The 16,557-nt window shown below is 43.1% G+C and overlaps 1 protein-coding gene across 4 annotated transcripts in view; it reads left to right on the top strand.

The window, feature by feature from the left end:
* Window positions 1-16,557, top strand: part of TNS3 (tensin 3) — a 291,409-nt gene that overhangs the window by 117,560 nt on the left and 157,292 nt on the right. For all 4 annotated transcript variants that reach the window (XM_066631418.1, XM_066631417.1, XM_066631419.1 and 1 more), the window contains one exon: window positions 10,682-10,720. In XM_066631418.1, the coding sequence (XP_066487515.1) occupies window positions 10,682-10,720 (39 nt within the window). The remainder of the gene's footprint in view (window positions 1-10,681; window positions 10,721-16,557) is intronic.

Below are 16,557 nucleotides of genomic sequence, written 5' to 3'. Positions count from 1 at the left end.
AGGGTTTAGGATCTCTATCATTTTAGATCTTTCAGAGACAGGACCCACTTCAAAAGGTCTGCCTCTGGAGATTCATGGTTCTGGTTAGATTCCTGACTTTTCTAGGGGATTTTTCCTGTTACTTCTACTGAGGCTCTGGTTGAACTTTGTAAAGAGGAAATGACCAGGGCCATTGACATGACCCCTCCTGGATGCTGATTCCCATCCCATGGAGCCAAATTTGTTACTTAACTCTCCAAGGAGCTGAGGGCAATGAAGCAGCAAGGCAGAAGACTCTGGATGAATTTAACTGAACATGGACTAAATTCTGTTTTTTGTGGAGCCAGCTCCATGGACTTTCAGCATGACATTGGAACTGAGATAGCCTTGGCAGATGACTTACACCAAAAACAGGTCAAGAGGAGTGTGTCCCTGTTGGTTCTGCTGGACAATGGTAAAATGACTCTTTGTGGCTTTTGATAGCATTAACCATCGTATCCTCCTAGTCCAACTTGCTGGGTTTGGGCTCTGGGGTACTGTTTTGCAGTAGCTCATCTACTTTCTGGAGGGTAGGTTCTAGAACAGTGATGTCTAACGTAAGACCTATTACTCTGAATGCCTTATAAGGCAAAAAACGTCACTTCCGGTTTCCCAAGGAAACCAGAAGTTGTGCCTTTTCAACCATTCTGAACCTTGCATACTCATGCTACCTCTGTGGGGCTCAGGAAAGCCCCCAGAGGTGAGGGTAGCCCAGCTCCTCTCAGCTTTGGAGGCTTTGTATCGCATCAGACATTGTTTGACGATGGGGGTTCAGGAACTCATCCCTGTTGTTAAGTGGTACACACCTGTATATGGAAATCCTTGAGAAGCATTGCTATGCTTGGGTAAGAGTAAGCTATCCTCAACTATTCTAGCCACCTTGAGTAATGGGTAATGGGTTAACATGGACTAATTATATTGTCATTTTCCACCAGCTAGTATTTAGCAGAAGTAGCAACACTCTGACAACTGCCCTTTACTGGGTAGATATCTATATGAGTAATTATAAGCAAACTGGCTGCTTCATCAAAGGCACAAAAGCTTTTTGCTTTCTTCCCCTTTATCAGGGAAAAATGGAGGGGGAGAAGATAAACAAATGTTAAAAGCCATCTTTGTATTCAATTAAAAAAAAACACGTATGCTCATGGAATAATAGAGATGACTATTACATTTATTTACTTGCCTGACTCTCTTGGGTGCCACCATCTTGAATCATGTGAGATCTCATTTAATCTTGCATAATTCAAGATGGTGGCACCTGGGAGAACTGGTGCCAAGGACATCTTGTGGTACCCTGTGAGTTTGCCATGGCAACCTTGGGCACTGAGGTGCACAGTTTGGGAACCAATGGCATACAGCAAGCCTGCACACAGACTATTTAAAGCAGCCCAACTGCATGTAGGATGACTGCAGTTTATAAAAAAGGTTGGAGAAAGTTAGGATGGTTACTTAACATGTTTATAGGTTTACCACTACAGTACAGCAAAATTGTTTTCTATATCTCTAGGTAAATGAAGAATGTGCACACAGTACTTTCAGTACGCTAACTAGTGGAAACAATGTTGAATTCAAGGATAAGACTTTGGTCCAAAAGGTGTAGATGGCACCTGTCCAGAGTTAGAAATAGAGAAGATTAGAAATGAATTTTTGGCTGCCTTCCTGGATTTCTCCTCTCTCTTTTTTCCTGCTCAGTAAGAGAAGATCTGCATATTTTAGGGAGAAGAAACCTAGGTAGTACAGCCTTATAGAACAGGGGTGTCAAACTTGTTTCGTTCAGAGGGCTGAATAGCAGTCACCATGCCTGTTGAGGGCTGGAAGTGATGTCATTAAATAGGTCATAACCAAAAATAAGAACTTTTTTTTCTCACTTAGGAACTCATTAGCTGCAAATGACAGAAGAGAAAATACGCAAATCTTGATCATAATTCAAGATACGGGAGATCCAATTTTCATGTGGGCTGCCCTTTCAACAGTAATACCTCAGCACTGCTCAGCAGCTGAGAGCCTGAGGGCCAGATAAAAAGCTTTTGTGGGCCACATCCGGCCCCCGGGCCTTATGTTTGATACTCCTGTTATAGAACATGTACTGCTTTAGTCAACAGTTTGGTACCACATGTCAAAAACCTCCCCCATTTCAAAAGCTTCCTCCACGGGTAAAACTATTACATCTGGGCAGAGGCGTAACTAGAAAGACCCAGTGCCCAGTATAGTGACATCATAATGTCATGCAACATTATGATGCCTCTTCAAAGGGGAGCCTCCACAGGAGAAAGAACAAGGGGTGCAAAGCTGCAGCAGCAACTACCCCGTAGTCTGGGAGAACCATAAGTGGTGCAAGGCAGTCACTTCTGGGTTCTCCCTGGAGGAGGTGCTGATGACTTTGCACCTCCCTTGGTGTAGTGCCTGGAGCAGATACCTCTAAGGCTCTGCCCTAATTACTCCTCTGCATCCAGGAGAAGGTTAGAACTCTTCTTCCTGAATGCAAGCTTTCTATTGGAAAAGGAGTTTTAGACACAGAGGACATAATGCAGTTCCCACCTTCGGCTTCCAGAGAGCAGCACCTTGTCCTTTTTTCTCAACATGCTACATAACTTTGCTCAGTTTACGATGAAGCAATATTCTGATTGCTGAGTTCAACATGTCCCCAACTCAGCTGGTGTACATAGCTAATTCACACATTTTTTCACATGGAATAATGTTGAAGTGTGAATTGGTAGTGGCTTTGATTTAAAAATAATGATGTTCATCCAGCATTTATACAGTGCTTTATAATTGTTTTAAGGCAGCGGTTCTCCAACTTTTCGGTCTCCAGAGCCCTTTACATTCCTAGTAAAAGGAGTCTTAGGGAGCCCCACAGGTACATGCGTAAAGTCTTGGGGAGCCCCAGAGCAGCAGTGCATGTGGAAAGAACTGAAATAGGAGGGGAATGAGAAAGGAGAGCCATGGGCAGGGGAGGTGAGAGGGACAGTTGAGCAAACTGGGCAGAGGGCAGAGGGTTACCACTTATGGTGTGTTCATGGAGCCCCTGAAGAAGTCACAGGGAGCCCCAAGGGCCAGGGCTCCTAGACGTGTACTTTGATAATTACTGTTTTAAGAGTTATGACACGGGATAATGTCATGTTAAGTTTTGTAAGGCACTCTCCCTGTATTCCTCCCAAATGGTAGCTCTACCTTCAGGGGGGTTTACAGGAAATCTGACAAGTTTGTGGCTGAATCAACTTAGAATTTATTGACCAATGGGTACAACAGCAGAAAACAGGGAGGCCTCCCAACCTCTCTGCTGGGTTACATCACTGTCTTTTGTGATAGACTTGAAGCCAAAAGTCAGGTGGAGGCATTCTGCCTCAGGAATAACCCAGGAAAAGACCTTTGGGTGTATCCAAGAGCCCAAGATGCCTGCTGGCACACATTGTTCCCTATTTCTGTGGCAGGATGAGGCTGCACTTTGGGAACCCCTGGTCTGCCCCCAGCTAGGAGGTAGCTGGGGGAATAGCACCCACTATTGAGTTCATGACAGCAGTTCAACTCTAACTAGAGACCTCCCAGTTCACAGTTCTATCCAGGGGGGACATCTGGGATCCATCAAGTTGGAAACTGGTTGAGGGTTCAACTCTTAACACTCAGGATCGATTTGATGATTCTTGATCTCATCCTGCCTTTTCATTTTGCTTCCATGACATTTTTTCTCTCACTCTGACCTCACCCAGAATGCCATAATTTTGGCAGTGGAACTTGGAACAAATATGTCATTTGTCAAACACAAGTTTGACATGAAAAGACTGGCACAAATTACACCCCCCCCCCAGCTCTTTAATGCTGTTAAGGAGAGAAGCACCCTTATAAACAATTTCCTAGCTTAGATGATTGACAACTGCTTTGAAGTTAAAATGAAGCATTGGCCTGGCACCACAGTGAACCATGGCTTATTGTAGTCTTATTTTTAATCCCTTGGTCAACATTGGCAATCTTAAATTTTGTGTGGGCAAGTGGCTGCTGCAAGGCATTTAAAACTTTTAAAATGCTTTTTGGCATGCTTCTGTAGCTGTGGACAGCAGGAGCCTCTGCAGTGCTTGAAGTGCTGGTGGTGTTCCTGTTGGCTGGCTCTTCTTGGTTGCCTATCTCTTTAGAATGTGCCAGGAAATGACCCTTATTGTATAATAAACTTGGCTCTGCATTTACATAAATCTCTTTACATTACTCTATCAAGATACTTGTAATGATAGAGTAAGCCTCTTTATATGTCAGTCTCTTAAATATTGGGAGCCCAGGTGGCATTGACGGGCTAAACCTTGTAGAGCAGTGGTTTCCAACCTTTAGGAGACCACAGATCACTCAGGCAAAAATTGGAATTGTGGTGGAACACATGCAGCACCCCTCCTCCGCACACACAAAAAAACACATTTAAATTTGTAATACAGGTGGCCCACATTATTCACTGGGGTGCCGTTTCCAGAACTCCTGCGGATAAGGAAAACCACGAGTATTTGAAACCAGTGGTTTTCGCCCCCACCCCCAAAACCGAGACTTAGACAGGAGACTCTTATGAAGCCTGCAGAGTCGCCTTTAAACAATTCTGGGTTTAATTCTGAAGCCCGCAGACGCGCATGACCTCTGTGGGCTTCAGAAGAGTCTCCAGAGGTGAGGGGAGCACAGCTTCCCTTGCCTCCAGAGGCTCCAGGTCAACCCACACTACAGGTTTGGGAACCTGCGGATGAAGAAATCCTGAGTACCAAACCCGTGGATAACACAGGCTGCCTGTAATTTAAAAAGATTTATTAGAGATTTATTATCTATAGAGAAGATTTGTAGTTTGCTGCCAGCTGCAGCAGCAGGTGGTCCATTCTCTGCCTTCTCTGGTGGTCCATGGGGGATTGCTTGCTCAGTGAGATGCTGAAAGTGATCAAAAACTATTTTTCCCCCTGAGATCTCGCAGATCACTTCTCAGGGTCCAGTGGACCACCTGTGGTCCATGAACATAAGAACCCTTCTCCACTTTGGCCTTCAAAGTTCTCGTTTGAATATTTGCTACTACCACCAAGATCTGCACCTGTGGTGGCTCCCCCCAGGCCCACGCCCTAGGCTTCAAGGCCCACCGCGACGGCCCTCCTACTCGTTGCAGCGTAGCCCCCGTGGCCCGCACCGCTGGCGACGGCTGGGCATGGGTGGAATGCTCCAGTGCCATCCATTTTCAGGGCTAGCTGATTCGGCAGGAGAGTTGTTACACATTCCTTGGCAGATTCCGACTTCCATGGCCACCATCCTGCTGTCTATATCAACCAACACCTTTTCTGGGATCTGATGAACATTAGCATCAGGCGCCTTAAGCTGGCTCATCAGACCCCAGAAAAGGTGTTGGTTGATAAAGACGGCAGGGCAGTGGACACCTGTGGTCCCCGGACCATGGGTTGGGAACAAGAATTACAGAGGGACCATGGCTCAATGCCATGGGTAGGGTAGGGCAGATAAATATATTCCTGCTTGTGATCCTAGAGAGCTGCTGTTAATCAGTGTCTACAATACTCAGCCAGATGGACCAATGGTCAGACTTCATATAGGGCAGCATTTTATGACCCTCAATCAGAAGTAATACTCATAAAGCACTGAAGCTGACTTGGAAACAGCTTCACTACATTCAGGGCTCCATCCTCTCCAATTTTCTAGCACCATTGCAGCCACAATGTAGCCCCAAGGTAAAGGAACAAACATTCTGTGATTGCCCCCCTCCACTGCTTGATTCAGTGCATGAGTCATTGGCATGGCTGCTTCACTGCTGGAAAGATGGATAGGACTGGGACCTCAGTTCATCTTCAGATAGCCTCATATTTTTCAAAACCATCCCTAACCTGGTGTGCTAGAATTAGTTATGGTTAGAAATGGGGGGGAAATTGTGATAACAAAATAAAAACACACAACAGCTCTTTCCATACTTTTTGTTTTTTAATACAAAAATAACACAGAAACACACACACCCTGAAATTTGGGGGAAAATAAAACTGTTTTATTTCAGTTGTATGTATTATTTAACAGGGGGTGTGCATGGGCAATGACTGTGGCTGCATCTGCTGACATTATACTACCTATATCACCTACCTAGTACATACTTTAGATCAGGGGTGCGCAATACGTCGTTCTCAATCTACCGGTCGATCGCAAGGCAAAATGAGTCGATCGCAGGCTTCTCTCCCGTCCACGCATCCCTGGGAGTGAGCCCCGTTGACTCTACTGGGGCTGACTCGTGAGTAGACCTGGAGAGGGGCCGCTGGCAGGCTTCTCTCCTGACCACACATCCCTGGGAGTGAGCCCCGTTGACTATACTGGGGAGGACTTACCTTTCCCCTGTTTTTGCACTGGTATGTATGGAGATCTGCCCCCCCCCACTTCCATTTGTTGGTTCTGTGTGCAAGGAGTTTTGCACTGGTCTTGCTGTGATGTCTATATAGAGATCTTCCCTCCCCTACACCTTTCCCCTGTTTTTGCACTGGTCTGTATAGAGATCTGCTCCCCCCCCCCACTTGTATTGGAATTGAGGAAGATCTGGTGAGGAGGTAGATGTGGTGTCAGCAGTGGCCCCTTTAAGGGTAAGGCCTGGGCATCCAGCAGAGTGTGCTGCACAGCTGCAGCCACTGGAAGGCAATAGGGCCCTCAGGGATATAAGAGCACCTGAAGCAGGAAGGGCTTCACTTATTTATGTGAGTCAGCCTTTTCCTACATGAAGATCATTAAGTCCAAGTACCATTCCACCATGACTGATGAACATTTGGAAGTGTGCCTGAGGCTGGCTGTCAGCAGCTACTGTCCGGACTATGCATCCTTGGCTGATTCACTTCAGTGCAAGTCATCAAAGTAAACTCTAGTAATTACAAAAAATGTTTATAGTTAATTGTGTTGTGCAATATTGGCTCATGCGGTTATGCAAGGTACACCAACATACATTGTACACATAAATGTTATATGTTATGATGGCGCGAACATTGTAAAAAAACTCTGGTAGATCTCCGGGCCTTGCTGGGTTTCAAAGTAGCTCTCGAACCAAAAAAGTGTGAGCACCCCTGCTTTAGATTGATTGTTGAGAGCTCGGATTGGCTTCTTCTCTTCAAGTGTTGGAGATCCAGGTCTTGTTGCTGCATAATGTGTGAAATGGCCAGGGATGGGAAAGTCCATCGCAGCTTGCGTTGAATCTAGAATCACTTCTCCCCTGCCACTTAGCTCAAAATGAGTCATAACGGGGGCACTTTCCAAGTCGCCAGGTTGCCCTTTTGCGACTCTAAAGTACTCAAGTTGAGTTGCCCCCTTTAAAAAGCCCACCGTGGAAAAAACAGGATTGCTACCGGTGTGTGTGTGTGTGTGAGTTCTCTTTAAGCACTCCCTTGCTGTCCCCACCTATCTGTAAACAAGACAGGAATGGATGGGAGTGACTGCGTGAGAGCAGAGACAGAAGCGGGAGAAGGATTACGCACAACAGCTGTGAGGTTTACCAGGGCACCTTGATCCTTGGCAGCTCTACTCAGAAGTAGTCCCACTGTAACCAGTTATTCAGTGAGGGTAGCAACGGAGCCATGTGCTTGGCAATTGTGATTGCTATGAACTGCCTCCCTCCGGCTTCCCTGCCTTCTCCCCCTCTCTGGGCTTTTCCAAACCCCCTTGGGCTCCTCTTCCTGCCCTTCCTTAACCAAAGGAAATATCAAACCTCCCATCCTGTGTCCAATGACCATCAGTTCCTTCCTTCCAATCAGAGATGGGGAAAAGAACTCACTATTGCCTCCCCTCCTCCCACTATTATGGAAAAGGAAACATTAACCCTTCCCTGCTTCCTGGCTGGAACTTCCCTGTTGTTCACCGGGTCTGAATGAATGAATACTTGGGATCTTGTGCTTAAATTAGTTTGCAGCAGTATTACTAAACAAATAAGATTGCAGCCTTACAATGGAGAGCATTGATTTTTAGAGCGTTCTGACATTGAACTGCAGTTCTGAAGCTGTCTGGCTCCTTTGTACAGAGCATTTATTTATTGAACTAGGCCGAAATAAATGCCTAGTTGAGGGACAGCGCTAAGATCAAAGCGCTAGGCTGCTGGGAAGGTGCATTCTGTGAAAGGTAGTAGCTGAATGTAATAGTTGGAATTTTAATCAAGGAATAAGTGATATAAAGTATACAGAGGGGGGCACTGTTGTATTACATGTGAAGCAAACATTCTTGTGCAATTTATTTCCTTAGCAGCTTATGCACTAGAAGAAAACCAACTAATGACACATTATCTGCTTGCATTAGCCATTATCTCCACAGGCAGTGATTGCTTGCTAATTGCTCCCTTTTATGTGACACTGATATAAATAAGAGATATTAGAATATCTCCACAATTATTACTGCAAGCAAAACTTGTTAAATTACTGATATAAAACTGTACTCCTGTTCAGTTTGGGGTTAATTTTGAATACATGCTTCAAACCGAACTTCATGAACGGAACATGCTGGCTGGTTCAGATTTAATGCTAAACCATAGTTAAAATTGTGAGAGCCATGGGCTCATACAGTTCACTTCCTTTCTGAGCATGGAAGGAGAAGATTTAGAGTTTCTACTTTTCTCTTTGAAAGAAACCACAGTTCTTTGTTATGTCTGAACTTGGAAGTGTAGCTTGTTCTAACTACACAGTTGGGCTGTAAACCTATACCCACTTTCCTGAAAGTAAACCACTTTGGGACTTACTTCTGAGTAGCCATGTGTAGGCTTGTTCCCTTAGTTAACTATATATCAGACCATGGTTTGTTCTAAAGTGAAAACGTTAAATCTCTTGCATGGAGGCGAGAGGTGAGTATCTGATCTTTTTTTAAGCTATTAATAGACTAACAAATAAAATGTGCTTTGGATTGATATGCCTATATTTCCAGGAAACGCAGGTTCTCCAACACAGTTGCCCTCCTCCATTATAGCAGTAACACATCCAGCCAGCCATCACCACTCCCCTGTCTCTAATGCAGGGCAATATATTATGCTTTTTGACAGTTTCAGGAGTTTGTCTGGTCTTATCCAAAGATATTATACAAAGTTATACGTGTTCATGTTTGGCAGAATGTCATGGATACAGAGTCTATCTTTTGACAACAGGTGTCTTCAGTGAGACATTGCTTAACATTTTCCTCCCGTTTGCCATTTCTTTCCTGGGGGAATAGGGGAAGAAAATTTTTTTTATACTCTTACGAAATGTTCTGAGTATATTAATGCTTGCATTGTGAAACATAGATAGAATGGATTTGGTTTTGTTTTTAAAGACTCATTTAAATTAAACTCATTTATGTTTAATTTAAAAAAATTGCTTTTTTCAGAGGAAGTATGTTTTTGGTGGGCCTAGATATCTCTAGATATTTCTTATGTAGAGCAAATATCTAGGCCCATTGTTGGGTAGGATGCAGGGCTGGGAGGATTCACTCCAGTCTCTCTTTTCCGCATCTGAATCTGAGTCCCTGGGTAAGGTCACTTCCTTTTTATCTGGGGTAATAGCCGTGCGGGACTCTGGGCAGCGTGTGAGGAAAGGACTGATGTTTATGTTGTGTTGTGTTTGTATATTTTTGTTTTGTTTCTTTCTCTGTATTTTATACCAATAAAGGTCATACAGACTGACTGACTTATTTTGGTGGGAAATGCATGGTCTGATTAGGATTTTGAAATGCAAAGGAGTTCTGTTGATAGGAAAATGCTTGTTGATTTTCACAGGCCAACACACATTTTGCTTCCTTAAACGTTACACCAATTCCAGGGTATATTTGGGGTGCCAATTCCAAAAATGGCATCCGTTTTGCCCTATCACGTCTAGTTTTGGATAGATTTAGATTTAGAGACCTTTATTGGCATTAATTCATGTTCCAACAAATTAGTCATCAAAATAAAACAAGATGTAAAATAAAAAGAAATAAAGAATTAAAAATAAAATAAAATAAAGGTCACATGAATTTTAAGGTTAAAATGCAAACAGACCATACAAATAAACATTACACCAATCTCTTTCCATACTTTTCTACAACTGAGAAAAGGAAATTAGCAGTGCCCTGCAACACATCTACTGGGTCGTCATTTAATTAGTAAACAAGTTTCATCAGCTCTGGGAGCCCATTCTTCTTTGCTAGAGCTTTGGAGATATAGTATAGCCTCTTTAGTGAATGGTTCAAGCAGCTTCCTCATGAGGAAGCCTACACCATGGCTTTCTCATGAGGCAGCTGCTTGAACCATTCACTGATGAGGCTATACTGTATCTCCAAAACTAGACGTGATAGGGCAAAACGGATGCCATTTTTGGAATTGGCACCCCAAATTCATATCAAACCACCATAAAGTTTGGGAAAATCTTTTCTGACCCTCAATTTTGTAGGCTTGTGTGATTAGTGGCAAAAGCCCAAAGGGAAGAAGAATTGGGATATTTAAGAGTTATAAATTGTCTGAATGTATTTGAGGCAAATTCTGTTGTTGCTAGTATTTAGTTTATGAATGGGCAACAAGTCTATTGCTCACATTTTGAGCTGAGACAGCAGTGTAGTAAAATGTTAAGATCCGCATTAGAATCTGAATCCATTTTTGCTGCTTATATTTGAATGACTTGCAAATTACCTTGATACTAACAGAATCAAACTTGCAAAAATAATCCATATTACATTACTTTCTTTCATTCCTTAGGTGGTGACACCTTGCATCTTGCCAGTTAACTACCCACTGGTAAGTGATCCATACATTTCCACAATAATACTGTCATTTGGACAAATACAGGTGATAGTTTGTTCCGAGCAGTGATGGCCCACATATGCGATGGCTGCCACTGGTCCCTGTTTACCCCCCCCCCCCAGCTCCAAAGCCAAGGACAGCGGCACTCCTCTCACCTCTGGAAGTTTTTCTGAGCCTCGCAGAGGCAGCATTCATCCACGCACCGCCTCTACGAGGCTCAGACTGGCTGTTTCAGCCAAAAACACGTGACTTTCGGTTTCCCAGGAAACCGGAAGTCACATGTTTTCGCCTGAAATGGCCTTTCTGAGCATTGTGGAGGCAGCGCATGGATGTGCACTGCCTCTGCAAGGCTCAGGAAAGTGTCCAGACACAAGGGGAGCATGGCTCCCCTCGCCTTTGAAGGCTTAGCATGACGTCCAGCCTTGCTTGGTGATGGAGGTGCCAGTCTGCATCCCTGTTGCTAAGCGACATACAACTGTATACAGTAACAAACACTCATCCACCATTGAAAATGCTCACACCTAACTCTGCCGGGCTAAACAAATAGATCAATGAGTTTGATAAATTAGTTAAGTTCATTTTTATTTGTTTTAGCCACAGGCCATAACAGAAATGGTATGAAATTAAAACAAGACAATAGATAGTAATAATGGCATATATTAAAAAAGAAAATAAAAAAGCACAAAACTTACTGCTAATATAGATAAACCCTTAAGTATACTTATTAGAGTTTTCTAAGTAGCGTTGTAACCTGAATCTTAATAAAATATCACATTTTAATCTGAACCAAAGCAAAGGAAGCCTTTATCTGCATAGAATTTTTTTAAATTTTTCAAATGCTTAATAGTTCATTTTATCATGAAGACCAATCAGGATCTTTCTACAATATGGATGATGTCGGGTTTTTTTCCTCTTTTCCTGGATATTCAGTGAGATACAGCAATGAAACTGTGTCACAAAACTTTCATACTTCTGCAGTCATATCAGACTTCTGATAGAAATGTAAAATTATGAAAAATATTTTGATAACTTAAAGAACTGTGAGGAGCATTGCATTAAATCTAGGAATCGTAAGGTCATTTCTTAATACGTAGCTGTCAGTGTCAGACATATAAACAAATACAAGTTGATTAGTCTAAATTGGCCCTACAAAGAATAAACTGAAAATGCTGCCTCCTTGTTAATCACAATAACACAATCGATGCCTCTGATTATGTGCAGTAACCTTGGAGCATTCTTATAAAAATATTTTGCAGCTGTTCAGGATTCCAGGTGCTAAAGGATATGCCAGCTGTTAGTTGCCCAAGTATTGTTTGTGGTGTTTACTTTGCTAAATCCTTCTGGTAGAAAAAGAGTTGCTAACAATGTTGACATTAAACAGTTGTGGCGACATACAATTACGGATTTTTATGTTTGCATTTCTTGTTGGTGTCTAGATTTGAGAAGAATGTATTAATGCCAAAGGGGGTATTGATCTCCCTTCCTGAATCTTTCAAGTGGAGTGCAAGTTTAAAAACACCTCTGGATTGATTTTCAGGGCTGCTTTCAGCTGCTTCTCTAGGAGTAAAGAAATAAGGACCTGATCCTTTGGTTCTTTCAGTGTTTCCTTATTGCATTTGAGACCATGAACTCTACTTGATATAGAAGTATACATTGTAATCAGTAAAGTGAAGGTTTGTGAACATACAGGGATTTATTGGTGTTCTAGTGTTATACCACCCCTAGGGGCTGGGGGATAAGAATAAGCCTTCAGTTTGGTTGTACTTGTTGTAAGAGGTGACTAAACAGCCACCGGGTATATGGGACTCGTTAGCCTGGGAAGGCAGCTCATCTGAGAGAAGGAAAACTCTGATCCCAAACCTCCACTGCCTTGTGGCTACATTCAGTTATGGAAAAGGCTTCAGGAGTCAACCTCGAGGCAAAATCCGGAGCCGGAGTCCCTGAGGCAGTAAATGACTAAACACAGTCACGTTCTGGCAACTCCTGCGACGCCGCTGGAACCAACTGTATTGGCTTCTGCCTTTCCATTGGACCATTTCAGCGATGTGGAGAGGGGGGATTTGCTGCATTGGTAACAGTCTATTCTCCATATCTATTCTAGCCAGGCTTTGCGCACTGGAGAGGACACTCTGTTCCAGAACCACCATTCAGAGTGCAATACCATAGTCTTCCGAGACTGAAGGATGCCAACAGTGTTATACATAGTGATCTTATATACAAGCCAGTTCCTGGGAACAGGAACTTATATACAAGCCAATTCCCAGGAACTGTCTTGTGCAATGATCCTATATACAGAACAGTTCCTGGGAACAGAACTCAAGTTGGAGCTCCACAGAATAAAGCAGTGGAACAGTGAAGACTTGTATTGGTGGTTCTATGCAACAAAATGAATGAGGTATGTCAAGGGATGCAGCTATGAGGGAGTAAAAATCTGCCCATCAGTCCAGTTCCTGGGATTACCGTTGTGGTGTCCTTGATTACAGCCCTTTCTTTTCTCCCATCCTAGTGAATAGTTCCCATTCAGTCCTTTGGGGAAAAGTGGAATATTTCTCTTGGGGGGGGGGGCAATGCTTCAGAGGCAAAGCTTGCTCACCATCTTTGGCGAAGGGTAACCCACCTTTTACAACCAGAGACCCTAATGGCTTCTGCAATATGCAGGTCCTCTCTCCTACACCTTTTTGCAGAGTAGTCATGCTTATTAACATCACATGTACTGTAAGACTGTGTGGGACTGCTCTTGGAGATGATCCAGAAACTTCAGGAGGTAAAGAATGTGGGGACCAGAGTTCTTTCTGGAGACCATTGGTCCCAGTAGCCAGTGCTTTTTCATCTGCACTGGTTACCAGTATGTTTCTGACCCAGTTCAAGGGGCTGGTTACTGTTTTGAAAACCTTTCTTAGCTGAGGATCTGGATGCTTCAAAGATCCCCTTCTTCCATGTAAACCTGCCCATTTGCTGCATCATTAGAGACCTTGATGGGGACTTGGGTTAGGACTTTCTTGGTTGTGGAACTTGGTTGTACAATTTTCTCCCCTGAGAGATCCAGCAGCCCCAACTGTGGCCAGCTTTTAGAAGGACAGTGAAAATGCACTGGTGATGTCTAGGCTTTCTGAGATTCTGTTTTGTTGGCCTCAGTTTTTGTTTATACTCTCAGTTCTGACTTGAAGTTTTTAAATTTAGTTTTTGCTTGTTTGTGGCAAAGTATTTTTTTTTTTTACTTTGTTGTAGTTATAGGAAACAGTGTATGTTCTGATTTTTTGGTGAAATTTTAAATATATTGTCTGTATGGGTTGCTAGTCACCTGAATGGTCCCTTAAAGAGAATGGAAGGTTGTGTGATATAAATAGCAATTAATCACAAAAACTGATAGGAAAGAGTTAGGGTGATTTTCCATTTTGCTGGGCACTACCCAATACTGTATGTGCATTACTTTAATATTCCCTAGGACAGTGCTTCTCAAACTTTTTAGCCAAGGACCCACTTTTTAGAATGATAATCTGTCATGACCCACTGTAAGTGATATCATTAACCTGGAAGTGATGTCATGGCCGGAAGTGACATCATCAAGCAGGGAAAATTTTTTAACAATCCTAGGCTGCAATCCTAGCCACACTTATCCAGGAGTAAGCCCCATTGACTATCATTGTTAAAAGCATATACATTGTAGTCTGTTAATGTCCTATCCCAATTTGTCGAATCCTGCCAACTACGCCAATTTGTCTTGCAATCCTGCCGACTACACCAATTTGTCCCATCCAAAAAATGTTCCGTCTCCCAATACCCACTTTTTTGGCCAATTAACATGTCCTCTTATCTCTAGAAAGAACAACTCTGGTGTGCAAAGGAATGAACACAGAACTCCTTATCTATAGCAATTAACCAAATTTATTGCTATAAACACAGATACTCCCTGCAATTCCTCTTGTCCAGAGGCTTCCCCCCCAAAAAAAAAACTCCACTTAACTTAGTGGGTAAAGGTCCAAAACCTCCAGTCCAAGTCCACGGTCTAATCTCCAAAGCAGCAGGTAGAGTTGGTCAGAGCGTCTAGCTCTGGGCTCCTTCTGAAGCTGCCTTTTATCCTTGGATGTCCCATGATCCAAAATGCAGCTCAGCTGTGAGCTACGTTGTTAGCCCCTTATTGAGTCCAAATTAGGCTCAGGTGAGCCATCCCTTCAGTTCATGTCCATTCAAAGTCCCATGAAGGTCAAATGAAGCTCAGGTGTCCATCAGAGTCTCAATTGGCCTTGATTGATTACAGCTGTGGAGCCAGCCCTGCCCTTCCCAGAGCTGTCAACCAGCTGTCAAAACATGGGAATCGCTGTCAACACCATGTCATCCACCTGATGATCTTCCATTACAGTTAAAAGTACAGATCTCCCCAAATACAGTAACGTATCATTTTGGCATCAAGCCTATAGTCTAAAAATAAAATATTGAAATGAATGGGGAGCTGCCTGAAATTGGCTTGCAACCCACCTAGTGGGTCCCAACCCACAATTTGAGAAACAGTGCCCTAGGAAACATTGACATATGTATTCTGCACTAAGTTAAAATAATACCTTTTCCCATTTCTAACAACCTCGGCCACTTTTCTCATTTAGTCAGTTTTGGCTGAACTGCCTTATGCTGATTACATGATTGCTTCCAATTGCAGACTATTTATTTATTTATTAGATTTATATTCCGCCTTTCTCCCAGAAGGGCACCCAAGGCAGCTCACAATCAAAATTAAAATACAATACAAAGTAAAATACAAAGAAACATTAAAAATAAAAAAACAATTAAAACAAGAAATTTCTCATTTTAGGTGGACATTCCACATTGGAAGATTCAAGTCTGTCAATCAGGTGTGACCTCCAAATGCTGTGTTATAGGACAGTTATAAAAACTGCAGTTTCAAACCAGAACCAAAGAACTTTTCATCTTTGCCAGTTTTTGTTTCGGATCTTCAGCTCAAATTGGTAGCTTCAATAGATGCACATTTCAAGTTGGTGCCAGTGGAAAGGGTTGATTTTCAAACATGCCTGTTAATGTATTTTTATTTGCAAGACTTCATTGCAATAGTGTTGACCCAGCAGAGGAAGCCTATAATTGTTACATAACAGCATTCAGGGTGCATGCTGCTGAGACTGGGGTTTTTTCTAATGGAAGTCAGAGCTGAGATGTGGTTTATTTCTGTGAGTAATTGGATTAGTGAGAGAAAATGGATGCTGATGCTAAGCAAAGTGTATGTTTCTGTTTGCTTTTCACATAGGAATGGTAACAATTAAGAAGTGACATTATTTTCTGTGTGGAGTGGTAACTTGTGTCAGATGATCTAGCTAAATTGACTATGGGAAAGTTTCACACAGAACTGGCCTTACTAGACATAAAAATCGACATTGCATGCTACTCTACCTTTGCTGTTTTTGAGCTCCCCCAAGTGAGAAAGAAAAGTTGCAGATCTGCTGTTGGTCTCTTTTATTTAAAGCTTTAGAGTGCAATCCAAGCCCCTTTCGCTTGACCAAGAGTGTTGTGAACGTGCTGTAAAGCATGTTCACGACTACTCTCAAGTTGGCTAGGCCAGCACAAGGATGTACGCCGTCCTCCTCACACCAGATCCAGACTTGAGGTGGTGGTAATTAAGCACTGGCTGAGGTAGGCCAGTGCGGGGGGTGGGGGGTGGGAGAGAGTGCTGGGAGGGTAGAATGGAGATAGGGAGGGGGTGTTTGGGGGCAAGGAAAGGGCGGTCCAGGAGGCAAATTGGGCCTAGGAAATGGGTGGGATCAACTGCGGCAGTATAGTCCAAATTCTAACCCCCATGCCTTGGCCCTGCAACTTTACACGGGCTC

The sequence above is a fragment of the Tiliqua scincoides genome, chromosome 5 (genome assembly GCF_035046505.1).
Source record: "Tiliqua scincoides isolate rTilSci1 chromosome 5, rTilSci1.hap2, whole genome shotgun sequence".
NCBI classification, from domain to species: domain Eukaryota; kingdom Metazoa; phylum Chordata; class Lepidosauria; order Squamata; family Scincidae; genus Tiliqua; species Tiliqua scincoides.
The sequence above is the reverse complement of the archived record's forward strand: the minus strand, read 5'-3'. Positions and strand labels throughout refer to the sequence as shown.